General features: G+C 47.7%; 4 protein-coding genes across 4 annotated transcripts; 1 reads left to right on the forward strand and 3 right to left on the reverse strand.

Annotated features, from left to right (window-relative positions):
* Window positions 1–2,373: 2,373 nt before the first annotated feature.
* On the reverse strand, window positions 2,374–4,993 carry J7337_006717 (uncharacterized protein; the record flags this gene model as incomplete). Its single annotated transcript, XM_044824377.1, has 4 exons — window positions 2,374–3,909; window positions 3,960–4,293; window positions 4,384–4,583; window positions 4,631–4,993. 4 exons carry the CDS (start codon window positions 4,991–4,993, stop codon window positions 2,374–2,376), a joined length of 2,433 nt encoding a protein of 810 aa, XP_044680034.1.
* Window positions 4,994–7,654: 2,661 nt separating this feature from the next.
* On the forward strand, window positions 7,655–9,312 carry J7337_006718 (uncharacterized protein; the record flags this gene model as incomplete). The annotated part of the gene is made up of 2 exons (XM_044824378.1): window positions 7,655–7,964; window positions 8,018–9,312. 2 exons carry the CDS (start codon window positions 7,655–7,657, stop codon window positions 9,310–9,312), a joined length of 1,605 nt encoding a protein of 534 aa, XP_044680035.1.
* Window positions 9,313–9,827: 515 nt separating this feature from the next.
* J7337_006719 (uncharacterized protein) lies at window positions 9,828–12,424 on the reverse strand (the record flags this gene model as incomplete). The annotated part of the gene is made up of 2 exons (XM_044824379.1): window positions 9,828–12,226; window positions 12,406–12,424. The coding sequence occupies 2 exons, from the start codon at window positions 12,422–12,424 to the stop codon at window positions 9,828–9,830; spliced, it is 2,418 nt and encodes an 805-aa protein (XP_044680036.1).
* Window positions 12,425–13,296: 872 nt separating this feature from the next.
* On the reverse strand, window positions 13,297–15,153 carry J7337_006720 (uncharacterized protein; the record flags this gene model as incomplete). The annotated part of the gene is made up of 4 exons (XM_044824380.1): window positions 13,297–14,232; window positions 14,282–14,377; window positions 14,426–14,946; window positions 15,075–15,153. 4 exons carry the CDS (start codon window positions 15,151–15,153, stop codon window positions 13,297–13,299), a joined length of 1,632 nt encoding a protein of 543 aa, XP_044680037.1.
* Window positions 15,154–15,627: the final 474 nt, after the last annotated feature.

The following is a 15,627-nucleotide window of genomic DNA, read 5'->3' on the forward strand; positions in this document are numbered from 1 at the left end:
GTGAGCATCAATATGAGAAATAGACGGAATCTGGATGCGCGATGTGTCGCACAACCGAACTGGTGCCGACGGTTGCTTGTGAGGCCAGAAACAATATCTTGGCCCGGAAGGCTTGGGCAGGTCGAACAGCAGACGATGCGAACGACGACATGCGAGGGGACTCCGGGGACGTGGGTGGGAACGGGTTCAAGTGAACAACGACATTGGTGACGCTCCAGTATAGATCGGAGCATTGAGGTATATGTGAAAACGTACCGTCGTCAATGACTAAATGTGTGTCTGCCGTCGACGCGCACGCAAGGTTCTTTTCTCTCCTGGTTTGCTTAGAAGGCAGGGAGGCTCGGGCTTTGATGGGAATATGGAAGAAGAGAACTTCGTCACAAACCTGGATACAGAGTCATATGGCCTCGGTGAACTCTCTGGCAAGTATACGCCTCTGTCTGTCAATTTGTCAGTATGCCGCAACGGGACTATTCATCTCCGAGGTCTTGCTTTGACTTACTTTATAGATTATCGTGTGCTTCGGTTCAGACCCAATCGACTCCACCGTTCTCGAAAGATTGGTGTCGTTTTTGCTGGTGTAAGTCGCTCAAGGGCCACAAGGAAGCTTAATTACGAGCACAACGACTTGGGAATCAACAACACCAACAAGAAAGAAATCAGAAGGAAGAAAGAGATGTGAAAGCTGCATCTTGGGGGTTTCATCCCGTCTCTTTCCCCTCACTTAGAATCACATGACCTGCCGGCCTTGCCTGGCCACTTATCACTCTCTGTTGCGTCAAAGGCATAGGCCACATCATCGACGTGATTCGGAAACCATGGCCTGCTCAGGGGACAGCGGATGTAGACAACGGCAATGGCGTGCGTGTGCGTGTGCGTGTGCGTGTGCGTGAGTTATTTGCTGTCGACGCTCTTCTCAGCGTGCCTCGAGGGAAATTGAACGAAATGGAACGAAACTGGGTTGGCGGAAGGAGCGGCAAGACGAAGGCAAAGATGCAAAAGGCAACGAAGAAGCAGAGTTGGGGATTCAAGGGTTGGTCCATTGTTATTGACAAAGCCAGGTTTTGAGTAATACCACGGCGACAGAGTGAGATTATCCGAGTCACAAAATGAGGGGAAGTCAACGCCGTGGCTGCCGTGCAAGAGATGAAGGGGGCAATCAGCCGAATAGGGTCTCCTGCATTTGGCAGGAACAGCTTCTGGATGGCACCTTCCCGTTTCCTGCGATTGGCTATTACCACCCATCCACGCCGTGTTCCTTGGACGTTGGGGTGCCATCGACCACCATCCAAGCCGTCAGCAGAACCCAAATGGACGCGTAGTGGTTGTGATTTGTCAAAGCGCAAGGGGAAAGGACATTTTAGCCTACGGTTGCCATTTTAGATATCTTAGCTTGTGAAACTATGTTATTGTGAATAGCTTCTAATTTGCTATGGCCCGTTACTATGGTTTATATGACTTCTCACGCGACAATTCGAAGTATTGTTTGCATTAAAGTCGGCAGTCATTACGGTCAGAGGCCATTCAAAGCGGGGAAAGTGGAAAATCCGGGGTAATTAGGGTACGGGTAACATTTGCCTCCCTTCCGTGGTGGAGCTGCATTACCGTATCACGTCTCCGAAGGCAGGCATTGGATGTTCAATCGGGTTTTGCGGCATCATTCGACTTTTATGTCCAAGTGCTTCGATAGCCAGCATTTCAGGTTTTATTCGTGCATACTACGTAGTACGGAGTACAGTCTCCAGTATTAGCGAGACGGCTGCCTGCTAGGTAGGCAGGTAGGTATCGTCTCGGAGTTTATACCCTGTTCGATCGTTGATGTACCCTCCCTCGACTGTGGCTATGATGCTAGTGTGGTTCGATAAATAATCAAAAGAAAACATTCTCTGTACCCCGTAGTATAGACCTAGTTAGGGGATCGATAGGATGATGGCTGCTGGTCGAGGGGGGTGAGAAGAACCCTTTTTTTTATATTCAAGTCCACAGCTAGTATTATTATCAAGGGAAGGAATTAGGCGGTTAATGCCTCGAGCACACCACAGTGAAGTGAGGCACTGGCTGTTGTTTTATATACCATGTATTAAATCTATAAGCTGTACGGATACGGAGTACTAGAAGTGTATTTTTCCCAGCAAACTTATAAACGTCGGAAATAGTTGGCTTTGTTAAAAATGCAGAATGGTCTATACAGTTATACAAAAGTTCACCTTAGACAGAATAGCAATCCCGGAATGAAGATTGTAAACAGCAGCGAATGGAGCCATAATGATTAAGCTACTGACTAAAGCCGAGCCCCCTGGCCCGCCTGTGCCGTAGTCCGCGACCCAAAACTCCTCTTTTCGCCGTGGTTACCCGGCATCCGACACCCTGAAGTTATCTTTTGAATGTTGCACTTCGCTCTCCTCTCACTGGGGGCGCTTTGCGTGCTCCCTTGATGTCCGTGTCCGCAGACTTCGAGTAGGGGTCGAAAACCTTCTTCTTGCCCTTTCCGTCTGCCTGTCCAACATTAGATTCCCTGTTTGAATGGAGCACCGAGGTAGCCTTGCTATAGTCGAAAGGCACTGCGTCAAACTTCTTGGTTTTGTCGTCCTGCTTCTTCTGCTTCTTCTGAGCTTTGCGAGCCTTCTTCGCTTCTTGTCGTCGGATTCGCTCTTCTTCAGCCTTCTTCTCCTCTGCCTTGCGAAGCTTGCGACGAGCGCTCCTGGACGCTTTTGGTGAGGGCTCATCTTCGACAGCGATGACTCCACTACCCTCTTGCATCTCCTCATCACTATCATATTGTGATGAATCCGTGCTCTCTTCGCTTGGCTCAGATTCTTCGATCGCTTGCGACTTTCGCTTCTGACCCCTCCTCAACGTAAACTCTTCGTCAACCTCTTCAACCTTAGCATTGCCAGCTGCACTCTCCACAGTATCTGTTGGCTCAGAGATTTTGACCTCTTCGGCGGCTGTATCGTGTTGAACGTCTTCTTTAATCGAGCCTTGTCGTATGAATCTCTGCCAAGGGAACGGAATAAGCTCCTCCCCGGTTTCGGTTGGTCGCGTTGAAGTATCCCATTTAGAGCTGATCGGCATATCGCCAAATAACTGCGACCGAGTCAGCCTACTGACCGTGACCTCTCCATCAAGGACCGGTAACTTTGCAGTTTGCCTGGCTGCAATAGGCATTCCATTCTTTCTCACGCTATCCGGCGCCATCGAGGTGAAGAAGTGAAGCAAGCTGAGTCCACCCTTTGCCTTGGTCCCTTTGATTTGTTCCCAGATCTCATTGAAACGTGGTCGTGCTAGAGACGCATTCAGGGGTAACAAGCTGTGTAAGGCCTTTGCGTCCGGCGGGTTGATTCGGGCGATCTCTGTGATATCCCTGGTGCTGAGAACGTAGTTGGTGCTCTCGTCCTCTTTCCTGGCAGTGTCATCTCTCCACTTCCACAAGGCTCTGAAGACAGCAAATTGTTCGCTATCGAGTGCTAAGTGCGAGTTCTTGAAGATATACCCATACCATCCACGGGAGCCTTCACCAGTCTCTTCATCGTAACCGGGATGTTCGTAGCGGGAAAGTGACTGTTCCTTCGACTTCTCCACTGCCCGGCCAATGTAGTCTTTATCGACATCACCTCTATCGGAGGCGGCAACAAGCTCATTTCGTACCCGATCGTAGATGTAGAGCAGGTAGTGGGTGTCGGACCGAGCATAGTACATCATCTCCTCGGGTAGTGGGCGTATCCTCCAGTCAGCCAATTGATACTGCTTGTCTGCATCAAAATCGACGAACTTAGACAACAGGTAGGCTAAACTCTTGGCTGGATAGTGGAGTTGCTCGCACGCAAAGAACGTATCGAAGAGTCCATTCACATACAATCCCAAATCTCGCTGAAGCCAAACCATGTCCATGTATGCGCCATGGAAAACCTTTTGATGTGTTGGTTATAGTTTTTACTGCTCGGGTTTGGGGGACAAACCTTGATGATATTGGGATCTGTGAAAACTTGGTTCAGAACCTCAAGTTTATGGCGCCAGGGTTGTAGAGTATCTACAATCCAGTCCTTCTCTCGCGTGCTGATTTGCATGAGAGACACAAGTCCAACATAGGACCTAAAATCGTGGTGTTCCAGATCGATCGCAATCTCCTTGGCGCCCTTCAGTTCCTCCAGCATCTCCAGAACGCCCTCGTAGGTGTCGACAAAAGTGGCCGCGGTTGTTTCGACCGGTTGGTACATGATGGGTTCGGATTCCTTGAATACTCGTTTCGGATATGACATACGGACAATTTCGTGTTCATAAGGATGTTGGTATCTGCGAAGCGAAAATTAGTATTTGACTATCATCAGTGGTCTGAAATTGCAAATGATTCATGAAGAGTTGTTTTGAATATGGCAGACATACTGTGGCGTGCCGGCTTCATTAAGGACGACCTTGAGGCTTTCCTCCAAAGATAATTTGGCATTTGGCTTCGACGTAAGCATCGGTTTCCATGGAGCAGGAGCAAAGTTATCAGGCTTTCGTTCGAAAAGGAGTTGAGGCTTGGTCATATTGGCATTTCGGATAACCTTGTTCGTGGACTTAGGCTTCTTGGGCTTGTTCGCCTTCGTCAATTAGCTGCAGTACTCCAAACAAGGTTTATTTTACATACGGTATCAGGTAAGGGTGACTCCTTTCTCTTGACAAGCCCTGTGTACTCATCTAAGGCTGTGTCGGCCTTCTCGAGTGATGAATCGACAACATCGACAACGCCCCTCCAGTTCATCTCGATGTCTTCCACATCTTCAAGCTTGGGCGCCTTGACACCACACGCCTTACCGGTAGTCAGAAGAAGATGTGTGGAGAGTTCAAGGATCCGCGAAGTTCGATCTTCGAGTAGTTGGCCCACGCTAGGATTGACAGTCCGTTGGAAACTTAGGTCTTCGGCAGCGATTCGGTTCACGGTCTTAATTGTGGAAATCAGTGACTTCTGGACACTCTCCTGGAGCGACTTGAAGTCTTGAGATTGCTCCATGTTTGCGACAGGATATGCACGTTGCGCGTGCAGTTGGTAGCTGTGCCTAATGTCGCGATGCCGTGTTGATTCTAGAAAAATTCCTAGATTTAGTTGCGCTTATCGATAAGATAATCTTTCCGTCCGCTGCACGTTAACTACTAACTTACCTAAGCTTAGTACCTACCTACCTACCTACCTACCTACCTACCTACGGGATAAAGCTAGTAGGTACCTAGTAGGTAGTCTAGGTTAGTACTCGGAGCATAATAGCTGCTACAGTGAGAATGATAATTTTGGGTGAAAAGTTCAGAATGCACTTTCATAATATATTTAGGAGGAGGCAAAGGATTCCTTCCTATGTTTCTATATACCATATCTGAGTAAAGTAGTCGCAACTATGTCTAATATACACACCTCCCTTATGTAAAGGAATCAAGACATACATGGACTTCCAACTTCCACACATGAAAGTCATTGCATGCCTCAAGTTTAGTGAGACCAGGAAATCAACATGCATCATTGATATACCTACTACATATTGGAGTTTTATAGTATAGCTTTTGCGCAAACGAAGAAAATATTGAATGGGAGATTCCTTTCATTTATGTTTACCTATACCAAACGCCTGAGGTGAGCTTGACTTCGGTGATCCTCACGTTGCCAACACCCAGACGTAGACACTCATTATCATAGCATGCCTGTGCCTTATTAATTGTTACGGATCACCAAACAGTACTCATAATCAATTAGATAACACAACGAGCAAATGTTATCGAAAAGCAGCTACAGTCCGCAGACACTCATATTTAGACTAAAGATACCTAGATATGGGAGCAATTTAGTTGCGGCTACCGGACCGGCGGCTATGCACCACCAATTTGTGACGGGCAGATGGTTGCAACCCAGTGATAAGTCTGGGTGCAGGTTCAGGACGTTCTGGTCCGGCCGATGGACCCCATCAAGGAAAAAACATGCCTTGTCCCCATTATCAATTGGTCATTTGGCCTGTGTGTAATGGTAAAGCCCACTTGGTGAAGACCGGCAGCGGCAATACAGTACTCGAGCCTTGTAGCCATCTGATGGAACCCGGACGAAGAGTGAATGCGTCACTTTTCCATCACTACAGCTGGCTGGGTTGGCCCAGAGGAGCCAGAAAACATTGCGTTTTGGGGATATCAAAATAAACTCAGGAAACCGTATCCTAAACTTATGCTAAGTGACTTGAGTTTTTTCGTCATTTAGGATCAAGGTCCTGAGTTTTCTTTCCTCCCCTACTAGGCTGGCTGTTGATAGAGCCACAGAATCAAGTTTTATATCATAGCGGAGACCCGCACACTCTGTACCCGTTTTTGCCATTTACTGAACTCCTTAAAAATATCGAGAACAAAGATACTGTTCGCAATGCCCGTATAGTGGCCGATGAATCGACCCCGTCTCCGGAAACACCTCCGGACTACAGACTTTTAGAAGCACCAATAAATAGGCAGATGTATAGAAGTGGAGAGCTAGTTCACACCCGGACCTCTCGATTCGTTGCTGGCACTCTTCTCATTGTCACTGTACTGAAAGTCAATGCCTCGTGGGTGATTGACAGGCGGAGGATGGTGTTGGGCGTCTAGTGGTGTTTTCTTTTGATGATAGCGACCCGGCTCGTGTAAATGCCTCCCTCCACCTCATTCTCATCTTAAGATAAACGGCCCGGATCTCGATCTCAGCGAATAGAATACAACCGGGAGGCGGAAGCTATCGGCTTGCGGGATAATACCTACTAAGGGAAAGAAAGCATGAGACATTACATATTGCAATGAAATCAGATCAGGTATGTGGTGAGTGAAATAAAGAGGAGCACGAGAGAACAAGTTGTTGATCTCATGTTGTTCATCTTCCATGTTACTACGAATGTGCACGAATTTGCACATGTTAAAATTGAATCGTAAGTTTGTTAGCGCACTCTCCAACTCATGAACTAAAAGGTGTTATCAAAATCAGGCACAAGGCAAGGTAAACAATAAGTGCTGTTCGGTAAGGTACGCAAACTAACCTAAGGTACCTACCTAATTATTACTACCTGACCAGCCTTGGTAGTACCCAGTTGACTGACTGGTAAGTTGCGGGCAGGTGTCAGATGCCCCTCACTTGCCATTTCTTCCCCTCAGCCCCATCCATGCTTCTGGCCAGTTTCTGCGATATTCTTCTGCTGTTTTATTAGAACCTGATCTCTCCCCTCCAACTTCTCTCAACTTCTCATTTGAAGCTTGATCTTATAGATCTCCTTTAGATCAACTCGCTCTACTGCTTCTCAACAGTTCAGACACATCTGACTCTTGATATCCACAGAAAGTCCTTGTTTCTTCAATTCTTTACCGTCTCCGCTTACCACGCTCTTCTCCAATAAATCGACTGACCTTACGCGCAATAGCGTCATCGTTTCGCTACTCAACAACCCAAAGCTCCTTACACTAACTCCACTACTGGGGATCTACGCCTCTCGGCTCTAAACCAGCTGCCAGGTCAATTCCCTGTCCCTCCACAATCGACAATCGATCATCGGCCATCGACCACAAAGAACCGCGACGAGGCCGACTATAGTCCGACTTTTTTCTTTCTCAAGTTATCTTCTTTCAACTTTTGACACCCCAAATATCCCCGTTTGAGATTATTTCTTCCAATACCGTCATCATGCCTGGTGCTGTCGATGAGAATGGCCAAGCTGCCCCGGGCCGCCTGTTGCTACTCTCCAATCGATTGCCCATCACAATTAAGCGATCAGAAGATGGTAGTTACTCATTTTCTATGTCTTCTGGAGGTCTCGTCACGGGCCTCAGTGGTCTTAGCAAAACCACCAGTTTCCAGTGGTATGGTTGGCCGGGTCTCGAGGTCCCTGATAACGAAGTCGAGGGTATGAAGCAACGACTGAAAGACGAGTACGGCGCGCACCCGGTTTTTATCGACGATGAACTTGCCGACCGACATTACAATGGATTTTCTAGTAAGTAGCAAGATTTCAATATTACAAGAATGTTCCTGACATGATGCTTGCAGACTCAATTCTTTGGCCTCTTTTCCATTACCACCCTGGTGAGATCACATTCGACGAGTCCGCTTGGGCCGCATACCAAGAAGTCAATCGCCTCTTTGCCAAGACCGTTATCAAGGATGTGCAAGATGGTGATCTTATTTGGGTTCATGACTACCATCTGATGCTCCTCCCACAAATGCTTCGTGAGGAGATCGGCGAATCGAAAAAGAATGTCAAGATCGGCTTCTTCCTCCATACACCATTCCCCAGTAGTGAAATTTACAGGATCCTGCCTGTCAGAGAAGCACTCCTTACTGGGCTTCTTGACTGCGACCTGATCGGTTTCCATACATACGACTACGCTCGTCACTTCCTTAGCAGTTGCTCCCGCATTCTAGAGTGTCCCACGACCCCCAACGGTGTCGATTGGAATGGCCGTTTTGTGACAGTTGGTGCCTTCCCCATTGGAATCGATCCCGAAAACTTTGTTGAAGGACTGAAGAAGCCAAAAGTGCAAGAACGTATCGCTGCACTCAGCCGAAAGTTCGAAGGTGTCAAGCTCGTCGTTGGAGTCGATCGCTTGGATTACATCAAGGGCGTCCCTCAGAAACTGCACGCTCTTGAAGTGTTCCTGACCGAACATCCGGAATGGATTGGCAAAATCGTTCTGGTTCAGGTTGCTGTTCCTTCGCGACAAGACGTCGAAGAGTATCAGAATCTCCGCGCTGTGGTTAACGAACTGGTCGGCCGTATCAACGGAAAGTTTGGCACCATTGAGTTTATGCCCATTCATTTCCTCCATCAATCCGTCACTTTCGACGAGCTTACTGCCCTGTATGCTGTATCTGACGTCTGTTTGGTCTCATCCACTCGTGACGGTATGAATCTGGTATCCTACGAATACATTGCGACACAACAGAAGAACCACGGCGTCATGATTTTGAGCGAATTCACAGGTGCTGCTCAATCGCTTAATGGCAGTCTCATCGTCAATCCTTGGAACACAGAAGAGCTTGCCAATGCTTTACATGACGCTGTTACCATGAGCCCCGAACAACGTGAAGCCAACTACAAGAAGCTCGAACGCTACGTTTTCAAGTACACCAGTGCTTGGTGGGGTGCTAGCTTTGTCTCTGAAATGACCCGTCTTAGTACTGAGGGTTCTCAGCCCAAAACCCTGCGCAACGTCTCTGGGGCTGTAATCGGACTGGAGCAGAAAGCCCAACAGGCTGTCGCTGATCTTGAGAAGAAGGCCGAGGAACTATTAACCATTGACGAGAAGAAGGAAGCCGATTCCCAGACAGAGCCCTCTCAATAAAAATTGTCTCGTAGCAGGGAAGGACATTGTTGTGCAAGAACGAGTTCACGGTTTGGGCAAGCGGTCATGATTTGGGTCTCGTTATAAACTGTTTTTCTTTCGCTATAATAAAAAAGTATCATGATGAAGTCATCGGCCTTGTTTGTAAGTGTGTCGACTGCGTTTAAATGTTCCTTCAGATATGAGTTCTTGTCATTGAATCATCTGCGCATATGTAAAAAAGTCAATGGGACTCTTTCTATTTCTGCCCATGATGGCTTAAAATATCAATGTCGTGGACAAATGTAAGCTGCAAAGGGCTCGAAGGTGATAAGGTGCATTGATTGCGATGCAAATGCATCAGCAGATGGTATCTAGACAAAAAGAGAGCAGACAGGTTATGGAAACCCGGGTACATTACAAATTCCAAAGTCCACCAAAACTCCGTATCGGACCTCATCATGAAGTCGTAACACTTCGAAGTACTACCCTAATTTGCCGAATCAACCGCAATTACAAGTGACACTCTGTTCTACTCAATAAGGCGCATTGACAATATCGTCCTTTCCCAGTTTGTATCGGCCACTGTCTCGGGTCCCGATGCGTCCGGAACCTCGACGCGGATCACTCAGTCGAACGTTGCCAATGATGCTCTCGCGAGTGGGTTTCCTTAGACTTTGCTTTGCAACCATGTTTACTTCGTTGGGCAAAGCAACAATGACGTTCTTGTCTGAGCCGTATTTGAAGTCGTCCGCTTTGACCTCCTCTTCATAACGCTTAATTTTATAAGCTGCCTTCATACCCCGAAGGATTCGCTTCAGGTTCCATTCGATGATGTAAGGACCAGTGGCAGTGATGATGCTTGTCTCCTCCGCACCCTCTCCAGTATTGAATTTGGCAGGAGTAAAGTCAACGGACTTTCCAGTCTCATGGTAGAACTGGGCCACATGCTCAGGGGTAAGGGCGAGCCGTCGAGGATGCGGCTTGTCATTGGCAGCGAAAGGCTTCTCGAAACCAAGCTTGCCCTCGTTCTTTCCAGACTTCTGTTGGGCATCAACAAGCAGGATGTAGTTCTTGGTTGTTCCTAAGATCCATCGGCCATCGGCAGAAACGTCAATACCAGTGATGGGGTCACCAAGTGCAGGAAGCTGTGTCTTCGCTCGAATGCCGAGCCGGTCAAAGAGACGAATGTCACCCTTATTACTTGCAACAGCAATGTAGCCCTTTTCTGTAGTTGCGAGGGCAGAGAAGTCGTTCTTCGAGGCATATTGCTTCATGTCGGTATCAACAAGCTTGTTACCGGATAGACGGGGATCAACTCGATAAAGAGCGTTGTTTGAGACGCCCAGGAAGGTCTGTTCAGAGGTCATCTGCGCAAACTTGTTCTCGGGGGCAAATGTGACGACGGGGATGTCATCGTGAACGTTCCACTCATCCACAACCTTTCCATACTCAAGGTCCATACGGTAGAGCTTGTTGGGATCAATTTCATTCTGTAAGATGAGATCGCGATCCTCGCTGTGCAACATGACTTTCTTTGGGTTCATGAGTTTGCCTGAAGGAGTTGTGACTTTGGAGATGTTCGTGGAGAATTCGAGGTGATTGTTAGGTGTATGTTTGAATACACCGATCTTGGAGCCACGAACGACGAATGAGCGGTCATGCTTGTAACCGACAGCCAATTGCGAATTGACTTCACCATCAGCGTTCTTGGGGAAGCTACTATCGTTCTCCTCATCTGTGTCGTACTCCTCCTCTTGCGCACGATCATCCTCTAGCTCCTCCTCTTCTTCCTCCTCTTCCTCTGTGGAAGGCGCGTCTTCCATAGTTAGGTCACCAAATGCGTCAAGAACATATTCGCGTTCTTTGTCTTGCATCTTCGTCCACTTGGTCTCGTTCAGCTTCTCCCAGATGGCTTGCATAATCGCTTCTTGAAACTTTTCCAAGGTGGGCTGATCCTTAAATCTGAGAAGCCATGATCGCGCAGTTCCATCACTACTGAAATGATTAAAGACGAAAGAGAGATATTCAAAATCAAAGACAGGGTTAAAGTCAGCGACGACAGGAGTACCCAGATACGCCTTATCGTTCGACTCAATCTGGAGCCAGTATTCCCATTTTCCAACTTCTGAGACTTGAGCAATGACGGAATCATCAACGAGAGCGAAATGACCAGGCTGAGGGTCAAAAACATGGAGTTCAGCCACAACAGCGGCATATATCTCTAGAGCCTCGGGAGGGTTGCTAGCGTCTGAACCAGTCAAGACTGGGGCTTCAATTTCCTGTTCGGGCACGAAGGCAGGCTCACGCTTAACAGCGGAATTCGCCTGGGTCTTAGACAACATATCGTCGACAGAGTCGATAGATCGAGCCAACGTTGGGCTATGCAGGGGACTAGCAGGCGGTATCGGGTCCTCTTCTTCGAATTCGAACTGCTGAAGGTCGGAGGCTGTTGCTGTAGAATGCGGCTTGCGATACTTGCGCTCGTATTGGCACTGTTGAGCAACTTGCACAAACTGCTGTACCTGAGATGATGTAACAGAAGGGTCGCAAACGAACTGGAAGAGGTCACCAGTATCACCGCTCAAATCCTTCCAAGCAAGAACTTTGTCACCACTCTCGCGAATCTCGGAACGGAAAGATAGAGCCTCGTCGAGTAGGAAGGTCTTTTCGTCTTTCTCAGATGCAAGGGCGTCGATTTCGGCGTCTTCACCCTCTTCTTCGGCAAGAAGCTCTGCCTCGCCTTCTTCAAAGACGCGCTGAACAACGAGTTGATACTGGAACTCCTGGTTTGTGCGTCGAATGCGGATAGCCGAGTCTCGAAAAATGAGTTCAGAGTAGCCCTTAGGAGATAAAGGTCGAACAAGGTAGAGTTGTCCCTGCGGAAGCTCGATCAATGCCTCCTGCGTGCTTGAACCGAATATCAGTTTGCCAACTTGAGAACGATAGTGTTAGTAGACTTGCACAAGAATGAAAGCGGCGCGGCAGAAGGGGGGAGATGCAGAAGCGATGGTAGAGATAAGGCACGAAGCAGCGAGGCTGTTCCTTTTTATGCTCAACATGTAGATGTTGGTTGTAAGGTGGGAGCAGGGATGATGCGGGGCAGTTACTTACTTCCTCGTAAGGCGAACATGCTGACCCTGGGCTTTCAGCAGAGGAAAGAATCGGGCAAAGATAGAAAGAAAGTCTGTGATGAGACACTTGCACGTTTGATGTTATTGTTGTAGGCGCTGAATCAGGGAGTCGTGGGGAGTATTTCCCTAAGCTTAGGATGGAAGATGAGGAAAGGAGGAAGGTGAAAGTCGACGATGCTGTCGATGCACGACAAACAAATAAAAAAGCTGTGACGTGACAGGACACCCAGAGCAGGAACAGGCAGAACCGGGTCAAGAACCTTCCCATTCGCTCACTAAGGTACCTTAGGTATTTCTTTAGGCACGGTAGGTAGCTCCTACGTTGTCTTGTGACAGCAAAAAGGAAATGGAAATTGCACCAAGGGCGGCCAGGATTGACTGGACCAACAACAGCTTAGGCAGGATCAAGCTTGAGCGTGTAAGGAGGACGAGTGCGTCATAACATGGAGGAAGTACTGTATGAGAAAGAAGGCTGTGACTGCCTCCCGCCTTTTTCTTTGTGTACTTTGAAGAAACCTGGGTTGGAGGGGTGAAGAAGGAGGGGTCATTGGATGTTTGCCACAACTGACGTGCGCCACTGAGGCTAATGGAGCAGGGGTATCTGGAAATAATTACAGCCCAGGTCAAGGAGCATTAAGAGGAGATTGGCTTGGGAGAAAGAGAAAGCTCGAGATCTCTACTCTAAGCGAAAAAGAAAAAGAACCTAGGGATGCCCAGTTAGATCTTAACTCATTAAAACCAAACGCATAACAATAGTTTGATAGAATTTCCCAAATGTGTCTTGTAGCCATCGCTCTCAGATGCTGAATTCATTCTAGCATATACAGGATCCCCAACAATGATGAGGCAAATGTATATGTACTTTCTTTGATCAGAGTTCACTTTCAGGCTGAGCACGAATTCCTTCCTCCTTTTCCTCGCCGGCTTCATATCCCTCCCATTCCTTAGGTGGTTCCGGGCGAGAAATACCGGCAAAGATATCTACAGCCAACCGGGCCACATTCTTGCCCATCAAAGCACTGGTTTCCATACATGACACGAAGCTCTCAATACCAGACGTGTAGTATATGCCGTCGCCGATAATAGGGTCCTCAAATGTGACACGAGGGAGCTCAACTGGGTAAGAGTTGAACCAGTGAGGATGATACCAAGAGATAATATTGGAAGCATTTGCATCATCTTGTAACTTTCCAGAAATCACAGAGTCTGGGATATCGGTGCCCAAAAGACGTGTGAGGAAATCGGCAGTGACGGGCGTGGGCGAGAAGATCTTATAGACACGCTCCTTCTGACCTGTCTTAGGGTTGACGAGATATTTCAATGTGCTAATAGAGTAGAAGCCAGTACGACCGACTCCCTCGCCCCCTTTTCTTGGTTCTTCGTCTTCACCAAGAGTAGTGTAAACAGTAGCAGGCGCTTTGCTTCCGGCCTTCAAGCCAAAGAATTCGGGACTAAGCTCCAATGGTGATGCAAATAGTGTAACGTGCAGTTTGGTATAGGGGATCTCATCGATTTTGCGATCGAGAACACCCTCTCCAGTTTTTATGTTACTGAACTGCCAGGGGTTGGCGATGATGACGTTGTCAAACCCGACATCATATTGTTTCGAAGTGCCGTCCTGTGAGCCGGCATCTTTCGTTGTGATGGCATACACTGGCGAAGATGACCGAGTTCTCTTTTGGACTTTTTCGATTGAAGCCACGGTCATGTTGCGAGAGATAGAAGCTCCGCTCTCTACCACCATATGCTCAAAGATACGCCAGTTGCCGCTGTCCACAGACATCGCGTTGTCGGTTGCCAACGAAACCTATCGTAGTTAGGCAAGAAGTGTGCAAAGGGTCATATCTTGCACTCACCAAAGTCTCCAGACCATGAATATAAGCCAGGTTTGAAGCATAGTTGACACGTGTGCCAACCTGTAAGATCTCACGGGCGAAACGAGGATCAATTTCCTGTCCAGTTAGCTATCACCTGTTTTCAATTCAACAGTTTGAACTTACGTTTCGCTTTAACATCTGCTCTCCCGTTATACTTGTAATCTCATTCCAGCCCAACTGTTCGGCTCTCTGAGTGAGCGACTTGAAAGGAAAGTAAGGGGCTTCGTATATCTTGAGGAAATGTTTAACCATAGCATCCACGATTTGTTTAGACCTGTAGGGTGCGAGCCCATATCTCCAGAACATCTTGGCCAGATCCCACCATGCCCAGGACCCCTCGGTCGTCTGGAAGACGAACTCGTAGCCATCCCATATAACAGTCATATCATCCTTTTCGAGACGGTGGGGCTCGCTCACTGGGAGATGGTAGCGTTCACTGGCGTTGGCAAGAATATGATTGGCACCAACAAAGATAGACGCGCCGAGCTCGATGGGTAGAGAAGGATCATTATACGCAGGGACTGTCAATGTGCGGCCTCCGATGCGATCCGTCTTTTCAAATATGGTGATATTAATAGCAATGTCCTCTTCTATAGCATATTGCCATAAATGAAAGGCTGCCGACGACCCAGCAGCTCCAGCCCCTACACTCCAAGTTAGTACATGCCAGTCCTGATATAGGGATTGACCGGCAACACTGTGAAGGAATACTTCTGTAGCTCGGGGTTTGTGTTTTAATCCAGTCTCTAAAATACCGAAATGCAGTACGAACCAATGATGGCAACGTTTTTAACATTTTCTGCTCTGCACAGGACACTTGCGAGGGCGCCGAGCAGAGCCAAAGGTAACATGCTGGTTAAATACACCATGTTTCATGACAATGGGATGAATGTGTAGAATCCAGGTCGCCGTGCATTCCGTTGGGAGAAATCGAATGATGACACGAGCGAGACGTGAGCATCCATTCACGTGACGCAGAAGCAGTTGGCTCCAGGCAAGAACATATAAACAAGGGCCCAAATAAATCTAAATCCGCGGGGAAATAAGCAGTACGATATGTAGCCCACCGTAAAAAGGAAAGAGCACTGATTAAGTTGGCAGTTTGAACAATTACATTGTTTGGAAGTCTGGTTTTATATTAGTAGATCATGAATGGATCCTTCACAAGTCAAACAGGACTGTCAGTACCGACGTTCGGTTGAAATCAATTAGCATTCACGAGAACTAGCGCGTAAAGGCCATCAAGACAATAAGATACTGTTTCAACAATAAATTTGGTATTTCAAAGTGCCACTAAGTTCCCTAGTGCTTCATCCTTGTGAAAT

The sequence above is a fragment of the Fusarium musae genome, chromosome 5, assembly GCF_019915245.1.
Source record: "Fusarium musae strain F31 chromosome 5, whole genome shotgun sequence".
Classification (NCBI taxonomy): Eukaryota; Fungi; Ascomycota; class Sordariomycetes; order Hypocreales; family Nectriaceae; genus Fusarium; species Fusarium musae.